This window comes from Dryobates pubescens, chromosome 13 (assembly GCF_014839835.1).
Source record: "Dryobates pubescens isolate bDryPub1 chromosome 13, bDryPub1.pri, whole genome shotgun sequence".
NCBI lineage: Eukaryota > Metazoa > Chordata > Aves > Piciformes > Picidae > Dryobates > Dryobates pubescens.
Window position 1 is genome coordinate 4,744,712 of NC_071624.1, and position 17,087 is coordinate 4,761,798.

The following is a 17,087-nucleotide window of genomic DNA, read 5'->3' on the forward strand; positions in this document are numbered from 1 at the left end:
CCTTGAAAGATCATCTAGTCCTCCCCCCAGCCAGAGCAGCATCACCTATACCAGATCACACAGGAATGCATGCAGGTGGGTTTTGAGTATCTCCAGAGAGGGAAACTCCACCCCACCCCAGACAGCCTGTTCCTAGCATTATGTTATCTTTTCCCAATTTCCCACGCTAGTTTTGTCTTCTATGTCAGTTCACATCCTTTCCCTGATGCAATACCCAGGACTAACCCGTATTTCACATCCCAACCCCTGCTTTATCATTTCTCCCATTCTAAACTTACTCTTCAGCACCACCTTATCAACAGCCTTTATTCATGTCAATTTTAAGTTCCATAATCAGAACAGGGAAAATAAAACACCTGGACTGGGAGACAGAGGAATGGATTGATGGATAGATACAGAGACTGCAAAGGGGCAGAACTGAAGTTAAATGACCCAGAATAAACCCAAGAAGCTTCATCTGCGCACCATCAAGCCACCCCCCTGGTACTTTTCGTAGCCTAAATAAAACACAGTGAACTATTCAAAAGGCAAATGTTTATTAGGTACACTGAACTTTAAAAAACTGTCAAAGAATTATGCAAGAAATATATTTAAATATAACAGCTGCTATTGCAATTGTGCTACAAATCACTTTTTCTACTGTCAGCACAACCTGAAGACCTTAATGTTAGATAATGCTACATTGACTCTGGCACACAGAAGTGGTCTGCACTTGTCTTGTTCAGATGTCCTTTCTGCTGTACCAAGTCATTCTCAAAGACAATGATCGGCCCTTTGTGGAACTATGCCTTCTGTGTTTCAGTAAATAAAGGAGTAACATGAACTGCTGTTTTCCTCAGCAAAAAAAAAAGGAAAGGCAAAACATGATTTCAGGTGAAGATAAAATATCATCTGAATTAACAGTTCAGGAGGTAAATTCTCTTTCCAGGGCCAAGTAGCTCCTATTAGTCTTAAGTCCAAATTGCTACAGGTGCACCAAAAGGAGAATGACTCATAGGTCCAGCATTTACACTGACAAAGTTAGTAACAGTAGATTACATTCAGGTCTCTTGATTTGCTTATTGCTGTGCTGCACCATATTATTGCTTCATGTTGCATATACTGAACAAGAGGTTCATGGCTGACAAGTTGGAAGTGTTTGGAAGTGTTGGAGTCTATTGACTGAAACGAGAAACTGTACATGATAAGGACAGGAAGTCCTATCTGAACTCAAATCCTTTGTCACTGAAGAGTGCTAGGAACAAAAAATAGGGAAAGAAAAAAACCCAAACCAAAAGCTGATTTCCCTAGACTAAATCTGCCATAGCACTGGAAGCACTCTAGGCATCCTCTAAACAAGAGGTTTAACTATTCTAGTCAGTGAGTGGCAAGGTTTATTTCTTTGAGGAGGACATCAACAGTCTGGACAGTAAGACCAAGCTCGATGAAGATAAACTGGGAGAAGTAATCCAAGCTCTTTTTCACAGCAGATAAAAATACAGGTGAAACTCAAGGCACAGGTATTTTCAAAATTAAGACATTATTTTCTTTGAAACTAATACCACAAAGCAAGCTGTAATTACATTATCAACACACTGTACAGAGGGGCTTTAATGTGCATTACTTATAACAGCATAATCACAAAATGAGCAGAAAATTACTCACAGGTACAGATATATATGAGCACAGGGTGGAGGACTGCAGTGGAAAACACATTGCTGTAAATAGCATTCTTAGACAGTAGTTATCAGAGCCATACATTGTGAGTAACGTGACCTTATGCATAACAGAGCTGATGCAAGGCATCACACACACAGAGAATGTGATACACACAGAGAATGTGATTCACACATCTGGTTTGGGGCTGGCAGGAGGCTGCTTGCTGTTCTGTGGCAATGCTCACAGCACTGACACAATTGTTATAAACTGAGAGCAAGATCCACATTTATTAACACCACCTGAAATAATTCAACACTAAAGAAACTTGTGTGCTGGGTATACAGGAAAAAAAGCCCCACTGCTGGGCCCCCAGCCAGACAGCTAATTTCTGCTTTAAAATCTCAGCTTACCTTGTAGACTCCTGAGTATACGTTGCTCAGCTTTTTAAACAAGGCACAACAAACCATTTCATTTGTACTTTGTTTCCACAAGATTACATTCAGATGAAAACATTCATTTTGCCTCACAGTGATAAGTCTATTGAGTTTCATAATCTAAGTTTCACGTTCTGGAATTAGCTTTTGCCATCCTCAGTGGTAAAAGAACCAAAATACATACACTTGCCTAGTTAGGCAATTAGAAACAACGAACCTTTGGCTTTCCTGAACATTGCCACTGGAGGACTGTGACGTAAGTGCACCTTCGTCACTGCATTTGAGTTCAGCAAGTTGACAAACATGAAGTTTTTTTACCACCTGTGTTTCTGCAAACTAATGAGCACCCACAATGTCTTGGTTTCAGCAAGCCCAGACAAATGCACAAACCCCAAGTGCTCTGCATTTCCTCCTGCCACCTCAGTGTGCCCCAAGGAGTTTCTCCTATCTCTATGGAACTCGAGTAAATTCACTGTTCTGCCCAACCACTGCAAGTTGACAGCTCCAGTACACTACTGTGCTTTGAGCAAGAGGGAAACCTGAACTCACAGGGAGTGGGAGTGCTGCTTGTTTTGTCCTCGCAGCTCAAATCAAACAAAAGCAGGATAAACTGAGTAATTGCCTAAGATAATGTAGTGAACTCAGCTTCCTCTGAGCTTCTATCACAGCAAGCACTCCCCTTTCCCTACATCATCAGCCTCTCTCAAAAACTTGCATTTAAATTTACCATTTAAAAAGCTTGAGTAAATTATGGTAAGGGTCCATATCAACAAACTGCATTAGCTATGTGTGCTTCAGAGAATAGCAACAGAAGCAGTCTTTGACGAGAACTGCATTGGTGCCACTTAAAAAACGTAACAGTACAGCTCTGGACCCTTGGTGCCCGTCTTCAAAAAGCACACCAGGCACATAGTGATGGTACAAATGGAAGAGACCCCTCAAATTATGTCTACATAAGCATGACCAAGAAAGGAGTCTACAAGTAAAACTGAACGATTACCAAGCATTGTTACAAGCTTGATGGCTGTAAAGGGAGGGAAACATGTCATGTATTTAAAAGGGGAAGGCTATAGGCTGCATTATAAGGCAATAACTGAAGTTATATATCCAGAGCCCCCTGAAAGCCAGGCTGCAGGGAAACATCAACTTTCTTTTGAAGAGAAAGATGCAATTCATCACATGGACACCAAAATGGAGAAGGAAAACCTTTAATTTACTTTTAAAATATTTAAAAGGCAATTACCTGTTTAGTGAAGTAAAATAATGGATGACTTAGAATTTGTTTTTTAGGTGTGACTTTGAAGATACTTGAGCCCTTTGCCCATGCCTTTGTGCAGGTGTCTTCACTTAAAAGCTACCAAACCTCTCACCATTTGTGATGGACAACTGTTGATTCTACTAGATGATACAAATCGTTTTTCTCTCCTAGCTGAGACATAGAAACCCAATTTGCTGCTCAAGCCCGTAAACTGCAAGCAGCTAGATCTGCAAGACACTGAGAGTTTTAATCTTGGGACTCATCTATATTTAAGTGAAATGCATTGGAGAACAGGTGGCTCAGGAGTGCAATTTCCATGCATTTAAAATGCAATTAAAGCATCCTTCTAGAAAAATGGTACATTTCATTAAACCAAAGTTGAATTTTCTTTTCTAGTACATCAAAAAATAATTGCTTTAACACAGCAGGCTGTAAATACAAATTATTTACAGAGTAAACAAGAAAAAGAAATAAAAATCACTGCTTGTTTTACGGAAATCATTGCATGAGTAACTGCCATCTTAGCAATGCTCCACACCTAACTGTTCAGCACTGAATTCAGGCTTCTCAAGAGCTGTGAGCAGAGATTTTCTTCTACATCTACATTTCTGCATTTACTGGTTCATTAGACACTGTCATTTTCAAAGTAATAAGTAACGGTACATAATTTGTTAAGAAAAGATAACTATAAAATGAGTCTTCAAAACCACAGAAAGCAGGATCTTTGTTATTTACAGAGCAGTGCAGTATTATGAACACAGATTAAAAGATACCTATACATAAATGACACTGGCTTACACCTACAGAATAAAGAATGTTTTAAAACAGTTTAGCATGACAATCGGCATTACAAGTCTTGATACAAAGGAAATGAAAGGCAAGGAGAGTATTTTCCAAATGGCATCCTCATGAAGTGCTGTCATGTTTTACAGTTCCATTTACACTGATGGCACAAGTTATGTACAGAACATCATTACTGAGCAATTCCCATTGCTATCAAGGGACCTTATTCACAGGTATTGAAATTACCTTGTTGAAGTAACACTTGATGGGCAGAAACAGAAGGCACTTAGAAAAGGATTAATTTATCTGATGCATTTGTCCACCATTAGGAGGACTTTCTTTTTAGGGCAATGTGACTGACTCCTAATGACATCACTGATAGGCAGAAATGTGTATTTTATGAGTATTTGTAACATACAAAGCAGTGTTTGGTATTCAGCCAGAAACTGAAATTTGTGTCCTTTCCTGAGGTTTTGAGTGAATGTATCAAAGTGCAGCTCCCAGTGCTCTTTGAAAGTCATGACCATATGTTGCTGAAAATGATGACTCCCAGTTTGGCATAGCTTCACTGAGGGTCAGAATTTCCATGTCATGAAGAAATACTCTGGGAAAACAGATGAAGAAAGTCCAATGGAACAAACAGCATTCCAGAGATGGTGCTTGTTTTCACCCTCCTGAGCAAGCAGGGAGGCCAGAATCCTGAGGCCAGGGCCGTTTCTCCAGGGGCCTTATGTTGTTTGGTTTTTTTTTTTGCCCTGGCACTGACCAGCTTCCCTACTGGCTGCTGTCCTCAGAATTCCTTTGAAAGGCAGTTCCTGAGGTTTTTGGTGATTAACAGGAAATTGGTACGCAGACAATTCTATTCATTTTCCTACTCTCAAGTGCTATTTCATTTTTTATGAACTTGTGCCTCAACTACACAACTGCATCCTGGAAATAAAGAGACCTAGTATAGAAATACAGGGAGGACTTAAAAATACCTTTAACTTTAAAACAAAACAAAAACAACCAACCAGCAAAAAACCCCCACAAACAAACAAACAAACCCAGGTGTACACACAGGGTCCTAGGCTTCAAAATTATCCATAACATGTGGGAGTTGCCTCATATGGCTACATGGACAGCCCACAGAATTTTCTGGTGACAGGAGGGACCTTTCCAGAATTTCTTATCTATGACCAGGCAGCTTATACAGTAATTTAACTGTACCAGAATAAGTGATTGTCTGAAGAAAGGCCAAGAAATCCTTGGCAGGTACTCTGCCATCTGCAGATGAGAGATCCAAAAAAACAATTGATAAGCAACCCAAGTCCCTACCTCCTATGACCAGATGATTCACAAAAGCGGAAGAATCCAGGACTCATCACCCTTTATTCCTTGGATGGTTTAGAGATACTTCACAGTGACCAAAGAGCCAACCCAGTAACTTTCAGACTCCAGGCATACTTTCAAAAACTTAAAAACTGGGATTCCAGATCTGCTTCACAGCTGCCTGCACCCCAGCAGTCACTAGGTTTCCATGTCACGCAGCCTTGTACTTCTGATGAACATGTAGCCTCACTATGAATGAAGTCCATAGTGTTAAGGTACAGTCATCACTGCAGTGTGCTGCAGTAGCTCACTGAAGCACCAGCTTCTCCTTCACAAAAACGTGTTACCCAAGGATTCCAAGGTCTGCAGTGTGTTTTGGGGTTTTTTTGTGGTTGGTTATTTTTTTGTGGTCGTTTTTAATTCCAAACCATGCATGATCTGACATAAAATCCACTTGGTTGAGGCAAGCAATCTGCTTGTAAGAATAATAAGCTATGAATTACAAATGATATAGGCATTTTTTTGATCTGTAGGCAATTATCCTAAATCATTCTTTGACATTTCCTTGTCTATCTATTTTTCCAATTAGCAGAACCTGAAACACCTTGCAGATACAGCTTCTCAGGACACAGACACAAATGCTTGTGAAGGCACTTTCCCCAAAAAGCTTCCAAGATTTTCATTACAGATCTCATACATAGGGCAAACTTTCTGAACACCAGTACAATGTACTGTTACTGCTCCTGTATCAGAGCCACAGCAAATGTAACTGCCCTCTGGTTACCGTGTAGATTTGTAGTCTCGTTTTGCAAGTTAAATTAACCCTTTATCTAAAGGCACAGGATATAGTTTTCATATGACACTTAGGCAGGGAAAGGGGATTCTCCCACTCCAGGAATCTTTAAAAAGCCTGTGTTGCAGCAGACCACTGGATTCATTCATGCCATCATCTTCTTTTTTTTTCAGGAAAAAGATTACAGTTTAAAGCCTTTTTCATTATATCTATGTATGGTCACACAGCCGTGGTAGGATACTGGCCTGGGCATGGCTGCCACTCCTGTGATAATGCCCGTTGCAGGGTCGTAACAGAGAATAGTGTCTGTGGCTTCGCCGTTTTCTCGTCTTCCACCAAGGATATAGATTTTTCCATTACAAACAGACATACCACAATTTTCCTGTTTAAGAACACACAAAGGAATACATGATTATTTGAAAACCAAAACTTCCATTCCTGCATGCCTACCCCAGGGCAGGACAGCACTGTGACTCCCACCTGCAGGCAGACTGGCCTGTACTATCCTCTCCTGAAAGGGCCTACGCATAAAGCACACTCGCTGGGCAAAGCAGCAACACAGTCCTACAGGAAAGACTCTGCCAGGTCTAAGCCTTCACTACACATAGCTCAGACAAGGGATGCGATAGAACACAGACAAACACTGCATTTACCATTTAAACGCCTGAGACGAGGACAGGGGGAGAGAACAAAGCTAAGGTTTTCAGCAGATACTGTTAATGCAAGAAATGGAAAGGAGGAGGAGGACCTTAGAGGAGCAACAGATAAAGAAGAGGGATGTGAAGAGGGGAGAGCAAAAGAAAGAATGCATAAGGAAAACACAGCATTATGTCTTACTTAGAGGATTTCTTTTCTTCCTTTAAAGCAGGCAGGGATAAAATGTTCAGTTAAAGAGAAAACATAGAATCAAAACAGAGGAAGAGGAAAAGCCAGAACACGACTAGACTATGGCATCTGTGTGACTGATGCTTTAAAAAACACAGGGAAAAAATGACATACACACACTTTAGCACCAAGGGGACACATCTTTAAACTCTGCTCAGTGTTCCAGATGTGGAAGTGATATACCTCTTGTTGCTTAAGTCAGACACTTTCTATGCTCTGCAGTGGGGCTTTTTCACACTGTAAAAGCAGCCATCAATATTTTGTGTTACATTGAAAGGCTTTTATCAATAATAAGACAATTACTATCTTCAGCCTAAATTAAAACATGCAGCAGAACTTGACAACAGATCAATTGCTACACAATTAAAGCATCACCCATGACACTATTATGCTATTCTCCAACAGTAACTAACCAAACAACGCCTGGACTGGCTAACAGTGACAGCTGAAAAGCTACTGGTTCAGACACTTCCTCTTCTGTGATGCTTTCAATTATATAGATGAAGTAAAGCAAGACTGGAATCAGAGATTTATTTCATGCCAAGATGTTCATGTGAAAAAAACAATACAGATGTCTACAGGTCTTTTAGTGTTAATTACCTGTCTGCTGAATGTATTCTGTACATGCATCCAGTAGTCCTCAATTGGATCATAGCAGTATATTGCTTTGGTAAGCCCACCAGCAACGTAGATCAGATTGTTTAAAGACACGGCTGTGATACATCGTTTTGCGATAGGGATAGTTGCACGGAGCAACCAAGAATTAGCATCAGGATCGTAAGACTGAACCTGGAAACAAAGATGCATTTCAGACTAAAAGCCTAACTGAAATAACCTGGCACACCCACACACATTGTACAAGGAGAGTTAAGGAAACAGTACCTGGTGGGCAGTCTCTCCCCCTCAAAATAAGGTCAGCACATAGGTCCCTATATCAATAATGGCTACATATGCAATGTATTCAACATTATTTTCCTTCATGTCAGGTTTAAAGAATTCACAGAACTTGTGAAGCAAATATAATATCCATGACTGTACACAGTAAGAGTATTAGAGTTAACCTTTTCTACTCTGGATCATTGGTGCTATAATAATTCCATACTCCGTTCAGCAAAACAGATCTCTATCTGATCTACTGTCAAACCGGCAGTACTGTTTACCGCGGAGAGAAGATGCAATCAAATACAATTAACTGACCTTGTCAGAACACGTGTTGTCATCAGGACCACCTCCAATCACAAAGAGCTTGCCCACACAGCTGGTGACTGCTGGAGAGCTCACAGCTTCTTTAAGGGGAGCCACCTCTGTCCACCGGTTAGAAAAGGAATCGTAACACTCTACGCTGCTGAGGCGGTTCTGCCCATCGTATCCTCCAACAACATACACCTGTGCAGAGTGGTGAGAATTATCATCATTTCATTTTTGAAGGAGTTACTGTGTTTAACTAAAAATTAAAGCTGCAAGAATCCTAATTTGGTAGGTTTGTGAAGGGATACTTCCCTTGCTTTTTAAATGTATACACAGGAAGATGACCATACCCAGAGGTAAAAACTCCCTGGAGAGTTCCATTTAGTCACATGTGGACTAACAATGCAAACACATGTCCAAAGCACAGTATTACTGATCCTGAGAAAGAAGCTTCCTAGTTGAATGGCATTTGTTATAAAGGACACTTCTCTGCATTTCTCTTTTACAGGTTGCCTTCAGCAACTGCAGCAGCAAAGGTCCATCTGAATTTACCTTTGCTTTTCTGTGTTTCACCTTCTTCCTACTTGCCTAAAGAAATACTCCCTCCTCTCAGATTGTCAACTTTTCTTTCCTGTTGCTTCTCTCATATTTAAGCAGAGCGCTCATTATGAGTTGTCTTTACCTTCTTCCAAGTTTCCCTCCAGCTGCAAGTCTCATCTCTAAGGAGTCCAAGGGACACCACATGCACATTTCCTGAGCTTTTAATGGAATCCCCATGGGTAGGTTGATCGCAGCTAGCTCCTGATTTTGTGTTAAGGAATATATGCTTTCAAAACACTGCAAAACCTTCCACTTCCTCACAGCACATTTGGTTAATTTCAAACACCAACTAAAAGAACTTCTTGGGGATAAGACACTTCAGTGACCAAAACCCCACCACCACCCCAAAAGAAACAAACAAGCAAAACCACACCGAGTACCAAGATTTTCATGTCCACGGATAGTGTCTGAATGACAAAGAGCAAAAATGTTTAAAGTATTTTTTCTACATGAATATGTATTTTTTTTAATTATCAGATAAGAAACATGAAATACTAAATATGTTTTCTTGTATACAAGTATTTCCACTACACAAAAAGATAAATATACTTCTCTTACTTTACCAAGAAGAACAGCCATTTTATGACGCCATCTGCCTTTATTTAAGGAGGCAACTCTGATCCAAATGTTAAGTTGAGAGTTATAAATCCAAACATCCCGGCTATTAATTCTTCCACCTTTATAAACAAAAGGATGCCCATTTGAATGAATTCATTATTGAATGAGAAATTCAACTATTAACATTCCATGGTGAGCAATGAAAACTTTGTATCCTTCTCATGTGAAATAAAAGCCTATCTGTATCTTGGGAGAAAGTCAGTTTCAGCAGATTTCAAACACTGAAAAACCAAGCAAGTGACTTTAATTGTGTGCTTTCCCAGTAACAAGTTGAGATCACGTTAGATTATTTCTGGAATGCATTTTAATGACTTTTGCCTGTGCTCTTCAGATCTCCTTTAGTGTCATTACCTGGATCACAGTAATGTTAGGGGTTGAATGAGACACTCAGAATCGTAACAGCTCCTGTGCCTCATGGCACCTCCCCAATACCTCTCTGGTTTGTGCATTCACCTCCTTTTCATTACCTTTTGTTCAAGTGACAGAGGTACCACCATGTGAGAGGACAACCCCTTTGGTTAAACCAGCATGTGGGGGGGCTTGGTGGCTAAACCATCAGCTGGACCCCACAATTTGCACTTGCTAAAAGGCTGAAGGAGAGTTGTTTAAAACCCTCTGTCTATTGCTCACTTCACTGTGAAAGGCTGATATAAAAGGAGCCCTAAACGGATGCTAAAAGGAGTTTCCATTTTACATTCCCACAATGAGAAGCAGCTTTAACTGCTTTTCCTTTGGAGTCTCGGCAGCCATAGAGTCCCCAGCAACGTACCAGTGCTGCAGTGCTCCTAGGCAACTGGTGTCTTCAACCAGCACACAGCGCATTTTGAAGCAGAGAAAAATGCTGCTGGGAAAAGGCTGCTTGGATTTTCTGCATGCAATTTTTCCAACTGCTGCTGCAGACCAGGCCACTACTCTATTTTAAAGCAGCACACCTAACCACCATAACAATCTTTTAAGTACAATTGACATCCTAAACAAAATGGACATACTAAACAAAAATCCCAGAACACACTTTTGTCTGCAGTAAGATTGGTTTGGATCTGGTGTTCACCATTTACATCAGAAAGTGATTTTCAGCTGAACTTGTACGAAGATTTACCATGCTAAAAACAAACAAAAGCCCCAAACCAACAAACAACAAAGGAAAGAAAGAAGTCTTTATTTTTTTTAGGATTATTCACCTGAAACAAGAATATCATTCCGTAGAGCACACACTGCATACTCAGACTTGGTAAACTCTGGAAGCTTAGCCAGTGACTTCCACTCTCCTGTTACAGGATCGTAGCACTCAGTGTATGGCAAATTAAACCCTCCAACTCGTTCACAGCCTCCAACAACAACTATCACCTCAGAATAACCAGTTGATCTAAAACAGGGAACACAGAAAACTAAGATGTAGAAGATATTTATTACTACGTGGAGGCCAAGCAACATTGTCTTCAAAACTGTGCAAATGGGAAAATTTACTCTGGCATTAATTTCTATAGGGGAAAAAAAAAAAGACAAAATATTGAATAAAGAGTCACTTAGCAAACAGGTAAGAGGTTTTCCACACTGTTTCAGCCTTCTCATTACACAGCAGGTTACCACACCAAGGAGTGATCCGTGTTGGAGTTGCACTGCACAACATTCCATGCAAAAGTCAAGCAATTAAGCAATGCAGAAATCCCTTACTCTAATATTGTTATTTCTCATATCTCCCTGTACACGAAGAGTTCAAACAAGGCCCGAGACAATGAGTAATTTGTTTCACAATGAAACCAGTCCCCATGTCCCCTCCCCCAGATTTTACAAAATTCACAATACTTTACATGGCTTAAATACTGCAGAAGTAATTTTTTTTCAGGAAATAACCTAAACCAAAAAGCTGAAGGCATCGTGAAAGGGAAAAGAGAGAGACTTTACAGCCAATGCACAGTTAGGACAAAACAACTGTAGTCACAGAAGGAAACGCTGAAATGCTGAATGCTGATATAAAAATTGAAGCCTAAACCAGAAACTAAATGTTAACATGAAAAAACCAAGCATTATACAGTCTTCAATGTACACAAATAAGGCTTTAAAGTCCATTCCAAACACTCATTCTACTAACCTGACGCTTCTGCATTACATTTTATAGTCACAGGAATAGCAAAACTTGTAGTATGTTAATTCACATTTAAATGTAGAGAATCAGCCAACCACCTTTTGATGTGCAAATCAAACTACCAACAACTTTGATTCATCCTCTCAAATTTATGATTCCTTTAAAGCATTTACTAAAAAACTTTCCAGGGCATTTTTAGGTGAAAGGATTTTACACTGATGCAGCTATCCCAAGGACTGCTGTCTATCAAGTAAAATTGAATGCAAGAATTCCTTCATTTTTGTTAAGCCTTTTTGTTGTTTTAACTTTGATCCCACTATGAAAGAACATCTCATTCATACCACTGCACAGTACTACAGCCCTCTTTAAAAACCCAAAGAACTTATGACTGCCTCTGAGATAAAAGTTACAGGACCTGCCTCAAAATTCCTAACATGTTAACTTATCCACATATTAACCTATAAATCCTGATGATATTTTCCCTGTTTTGAAACATCAGGAATAAAACCAGTCAGCCTTCTATCTCCTTGTCACCACACACCATAATGTAAACACACTATATATATATGTCTACTCAGAATACTTTAGAAAGGCCAAGACAAGGCTAAACGACAGCGTTCTGTAAGGCTGTGTAACACAGATGTGTCTCTGAGGGAGCACACTTACACACCTCAACTAGGCTGCTGAAATTCTTCAGCTCTCAGCTTTAAAGTCATGCTCATTCCTGGTTTCTATATATTTACTGGTTTCTGCTTTTCTGAGGAACAACTCTGAAAAGAATCTCTCAAAGGGTAAGGGAAGGCAAGTTCCAGGGCCAGCAAAGCATTACCCAGAAAGGCAATTTCCTTAAAAGCAAGATGTTAATCTCATAATTTGCTTTAGAAGCAAGTCCAAATAGACTAGCTAACCATATGTACAGAGGAGGTTTGTCTGATTACTTTCTAGATTGGAATCAAGGCATCCCCTTACTTACTGAAAAGCTTCCTGTAGCAGATTATCCACCTTTATTTTAAAACTCAAAAATCCTTGATCAGAGAGAGCTGTATGAATTGCTATGATGGAGTTTGGCTCTTTAAAGAAAATAATTTTATACATATTTCAAACCCACAAAATCCTCAAAACATCCTCAACATGTTAGTGCCTGTGAATCACAAAGCAAACATACAGACAGAGGCTAATTCCAGAAAAGAACTAAGGAGATATTTGAATGGACATTAGAGAAAGGTGTGATTGCCATCAGTGGCACTCAAAACCCTCCTTGTATGCCTCAGAGGAGCCAGTGTAAGAAAAGCAACCAAGGTGAGCTAGAGCTGGCAGCAGAGAGATATTCCAGGACACATCCTGTCATCAGTAAGTGCATAAAACAGAAGAGAGGGCATGAAGACAGCTGTCAGTATCATATAACCCTGAGCATTCCAAACAGCAGGTCCAAGGGGTCCAGAGGTACATAAAGACCTTTAGAAGGGGCAAGAATGGCAACCAGCACAGTGTCAGCTAAGCAGAACTTTCAGCAGCTCAAACAGATTACACTCAACATTAGAAGTTTGGGAGACAAATTACATGAATTCTGGTAAATCATTCCTTTTATTCCCCCTGTTAATTCACTTTTGAGTAGTAAATGAGATGCAGAGAGCAAAGTGAAATCAAACCCATCTCCTTGGGGCAAAAATATGGGGATTACATTAAAACTTTCTAAAAGCAATCAAGAAGGACATGTTAAAATGTGTAGATGCAGTAACTTCTACCTGGAGAGAACACTCCTATATTGTTACCCAAGAGCTTAACAGAAACTGTGTCATTGAGGTATCCACAGGTACATGAAAATTTGAAGACAATTCAAAGCATACACTAGGAAGAACCTGTTTTGCTTTTCTATATAAATGTATTGCTGCTCACTGCTTGTTCTCCTTCTGAGCTCTGCTGGGCAACACAGTCAGCAGAGGACGAGAGATTTAGAAGGAGCATGAGAGACAACCTCAAGATGTCACTGTGTCGTTGCAAGTATGTAACTCAAAAGCTCTAAGAGTCCTGCATTTGTCAACCATGCCTAGTGGGAAAAGAGCAAGCAAGCAGCCCTTGTGCCGCATTTAAACTTTTGTTTACTTCAGTTAATACTTCCCTGGCTTCAAAAAGGGAAAAAAACCCCACACAACTAAGTTGGAGTTGACACTGTTCTTTTAAAAACCACGGGCAGAACGCTCTTCACCCGTAGGTGCACACATAACCATACACGGAATCACCATTTCCAGAAGTTTCAGCAAAAGCACTGCTGTGGGAATTTCTGATCTGCAGCCTGTCTCCTTTCAGAAACAGTTTATGTAAAAAGAGACACTGGAGGAAGGAAAAGAAGAAAAGCTCTCTAGTGTCCTCTCCTCTGCAAAACCTCCAGCAGTGCCCAGGAAAGATGTGATGGAAACATGGGGAAAGGGGGACCTGGTAACAGTTTTAAAACAGGATCTCTTTTTGCTATAGGCAACAGAAACAAACAGGCAACAGAAACAAACTGACAAAGAACTATTCCATGAATGCAATATAGAAAAAGGGAAAAAATTCCTGCTGGGAGGCCAGCCAGTTTTGGGTTTTTGTCATAAATTACTTCTCTTCTTCCTGCCTACTTCAATTCACAGTGCAGTTTAGTAAGCTGAACGGTAAACCCACCAAAACCCACAAAATGCCAGCATCCTCGCCACAGCTTCAGAAACCACCTGTACCAGGCAAGGTACTGCACTTACAAAGTGGAATGCTACACCAAGGGTATTCAATTCTCAAGTACACACATGCTATGCACCCTGACAGAATGTGGGTCTAAGTATTTGCTTTATCAAATTGAGCAATAAATGTAGGAACACACTGAGTACCACAAGATACAGCTCCCCCTCCAACTGCTTATGAAACAAGGTCTTTGGTTTGAAATCCCACAGTCCCTTTTCCTTCAGGCCCAGACTCAGGGTACAAAATGCCTCAGTCACTACCACTGCACCAAACTGTAGTGAACCAAGAGCTTCCAAAGACTCTCTGCAGCAGCTTACAGCCTAGAAAACCTGCCAGCAGGGCTTCGTGGCATTTAAGACGATTTCTTCTCTCATGTCAGGATTGAAGGCTCAAAAGCCAACTGATGGGACAAATGATTGCCAAGGCTTTTTTTCCCCCCTCCCTGTAGGCAAGCCTTTAACACCTGCCAAAAAAAAAATAGTTCTCTGCACAGACAACTGCACTGCAACCACGTATGACTAAGAGTAAACGAAAAAAGGAGTAACTTCTAACACAATCCATTTGTCCAGACCAGATTGTTGCATTATCTTAATAGAAAACATGATTTTCTAACTACAGCTTAAACCAGTGGGACTTAACAATAAACTATCATGTCAGCTATCATGTGGAGTTAAGAGTTTTACTGAGAAAATATTTTTCAGGAAAAAAATAACCATAACCACCATTGCTCATAAATGCCACTAATGGACTCTTCCTCATTTCTTCTTACATTTTCAGTCACCTATTTGTGTAACACATTACTAAGCAGCACCAACTCTGAACTATTATTACTCTCTTGTCATAGAATAAGCATGAAATACTTCAGGAACTGCTTTGTAGCTCTTTAAAAATGCAAGATTTAGTTTCTTTACAGTTAACAACCTGTTGTTCTGCTGTTTATGGTCTATTACAAAGCCATGTACTACTCCATCCACGAAGTGTTTGTGATGTGGCAAATGCATGCTCTGAATATGCGTCCCCAGCCATATCCTTCACAGCATGCCGGGTACTTACATGGGTTTGTTACGAAGAGAAGCTCGAGAAACGGTGTATGAAGCAACTTAAGATCTCACCTAGCAAACACTAACCTTTGGATAGCATTTTACTAGCAAGGCAGTGTAACTTCACTTACCTGAACAGTTGTTTATTTCATAGCAACAGTCATCTGTGCAAAACTGCTCACTTATGTACACTTCCAAGACGTGTGAGCTCCACATGTCATGGGGAAGTACAAAAATGTAACCACAGTGGCTCCAGAATGCAAAACAAAGTGATCTGCAAGAGATTTTTTCCTGGGCATGTGTATATCAAACATCTGCACATCCACCCACGTCCCTCTCCTACACAAATAAAGGAAAAAAAATTCCTCACCTGCGTGGCCTGGTTCTGGGAGACATCATCTCATTGCCAAGGATATGGTATCGTCTGGCTTCGTGCAGCAGCTGATAGCACTCTGGGGAATTCTGAATCAGCTGGTCCACTTCCACAGTCTGAACAAAGTAGTTTGGGTGCAACAACGGGAGCCTGACATGCGTCAGAATTTCGTGTAACACTGGCCTCCGCAACTCAACCGCGCGGTACACCCAGCGCATGACAGCCTCAAACACCATCTCCTCCTTACTGATCACCAGTTCATCACTGCAAATATAATCAATAAGCTCATCCTTCCCCAGTTCGAGGAATTCTTCATGCTGGGACACGTCTTCAAATGTTTGCAGAGCAAAATTCCTGCACTTGGTGAAGAGTGTCTTGAGCGAGTGCGTATCTGCAAAGCGCTGGATTCCCAGGCAATTGCAAGGATCCAGCTGTTCTTCCAGGAACTTGGCACAGGCATCACGCAAGACACTGATCTGAAAGAGACTCGATGTTTCAAAGAGATACTGCACGTTCTCCGTCGTGATTTTCACCTTGCCAGTGTATACATACTGCAAAAAGCAATCCATAGCTTCAGCAAAAATGCCATTGATCTCCACTAACATCTCTCTGCTTTCTCTATGATCGTTGCAAAACATGGCTCTGAAGTAGCTGCTGCAGGCTGAGAGAACGGCTCTGTGGCAGGGGAACTCCCTTCCTTCCACACAGATAATGACATCTGTGAACAGGCGGCTGTCTCGAAACTCATTGAAGATCTGGAGAATGCTTTCAGCGTGGGATGATCCCGAGGAGAAGTCAAAAAACTCAGGGCCTGACAACGATTTTGGGTCCATTTCAAACACTTTCCGCTTGGTTGCAGGGGAATCTCGTATCCCGCTCTCCTCTCTGTTCAGTCTGCGTCCCAGTATTAGTACCATTGTTACATCAGTTGGCTATAGAATCATCGAGAAAAAGTTGCAGAGTTTCTCCTTTGCAGTGCTACAGTCTGAAAAACGAAAACACTTCAGTCTGGTATAGTCTGAATTTTATCAGGAGAATTAGACAAGGTACTTGTTTGGTCACGCTAAGAATTGGTACAACTTTTGACCTTCACTAGAGGTGACAGTGTGACGGGGGGGAACAACAATGTAGTGTCAACCTGCTACGTGTCAGATACACCCACTAAACAGCTGTCATGGACTGCAAGTTCTGAATGTCCCAGCATCACTGGCACTGCTTCAGTGTTCAGGATAATAAAAAAACGAGTTCTTGACTCCAGCGTATCACCCATCTGCCAGAAGCCAAAGATTTCCTGGATAAAGATCCAAAACTCGGGCTTTTCTCATTTTTCAGCATAATTCTATTTCAGCTGGAGCCTCCAAATACTAC

At 40.7% G+C, this 17,087-nt stretch overlaps 1 protein-coding gene across 1 annotated transcript; it reads right to left on the minus strand.

Moving 5' to 3' along the window:
* Positions 1-5,769: 5,769 nt before the first annotated feature.
* KLHL24 (kelch like family member 24) lies at positions 5,770-16,703 on the minus strand. The gene is made up of 6 exons (XM_009911364.2): positions 15,717-16,703; positions 10,690-10,874; positions 9,449-9,567; positions 8,300-8,488; positions 7,703-7,891; positions 5,770-6,599 (listed from the first exon to the last, which is right to left on the minus strand). The coding sequence occupies exons 1-6, from the start codon at positions 16,634-16,636 to the stop codon at positions 6,399-6,401; spliced, it is 1,803 nt and encodes a 600-aa protein (XP_009909666.1). The 5' UTR covers positions 16,637-16,703; the 3' UTR covers positions 5,770-6,398.
* Positions 16,704-17,087: the final 384 nt, after the last annotated feature.

Bases quoted from the DNA above. Each gene is read 5' to 3' on its own strand.
- KLHL24 (XM_009911364.2), bottom strand. From the start codon at position 16,636: ATGGTACTAATACTGGGACGCAGACTGAACAGAGAGGAGAGCGGGATA. The intron at 10,875-15,716 runs GTGAGGAATTTT...TCCCTGTTTTAG, and splicing joins CCCAGAACCAGGCCACGCAG to ATCAACTGGTTATTCTGAGG. The intron at 6,600-7,702 runs GTAATTAACACT...GTTCTTAAACAG, and splicing joins AGAATACATTCAGCAGACAG to GAAAATTGTGGTATGTCTGT.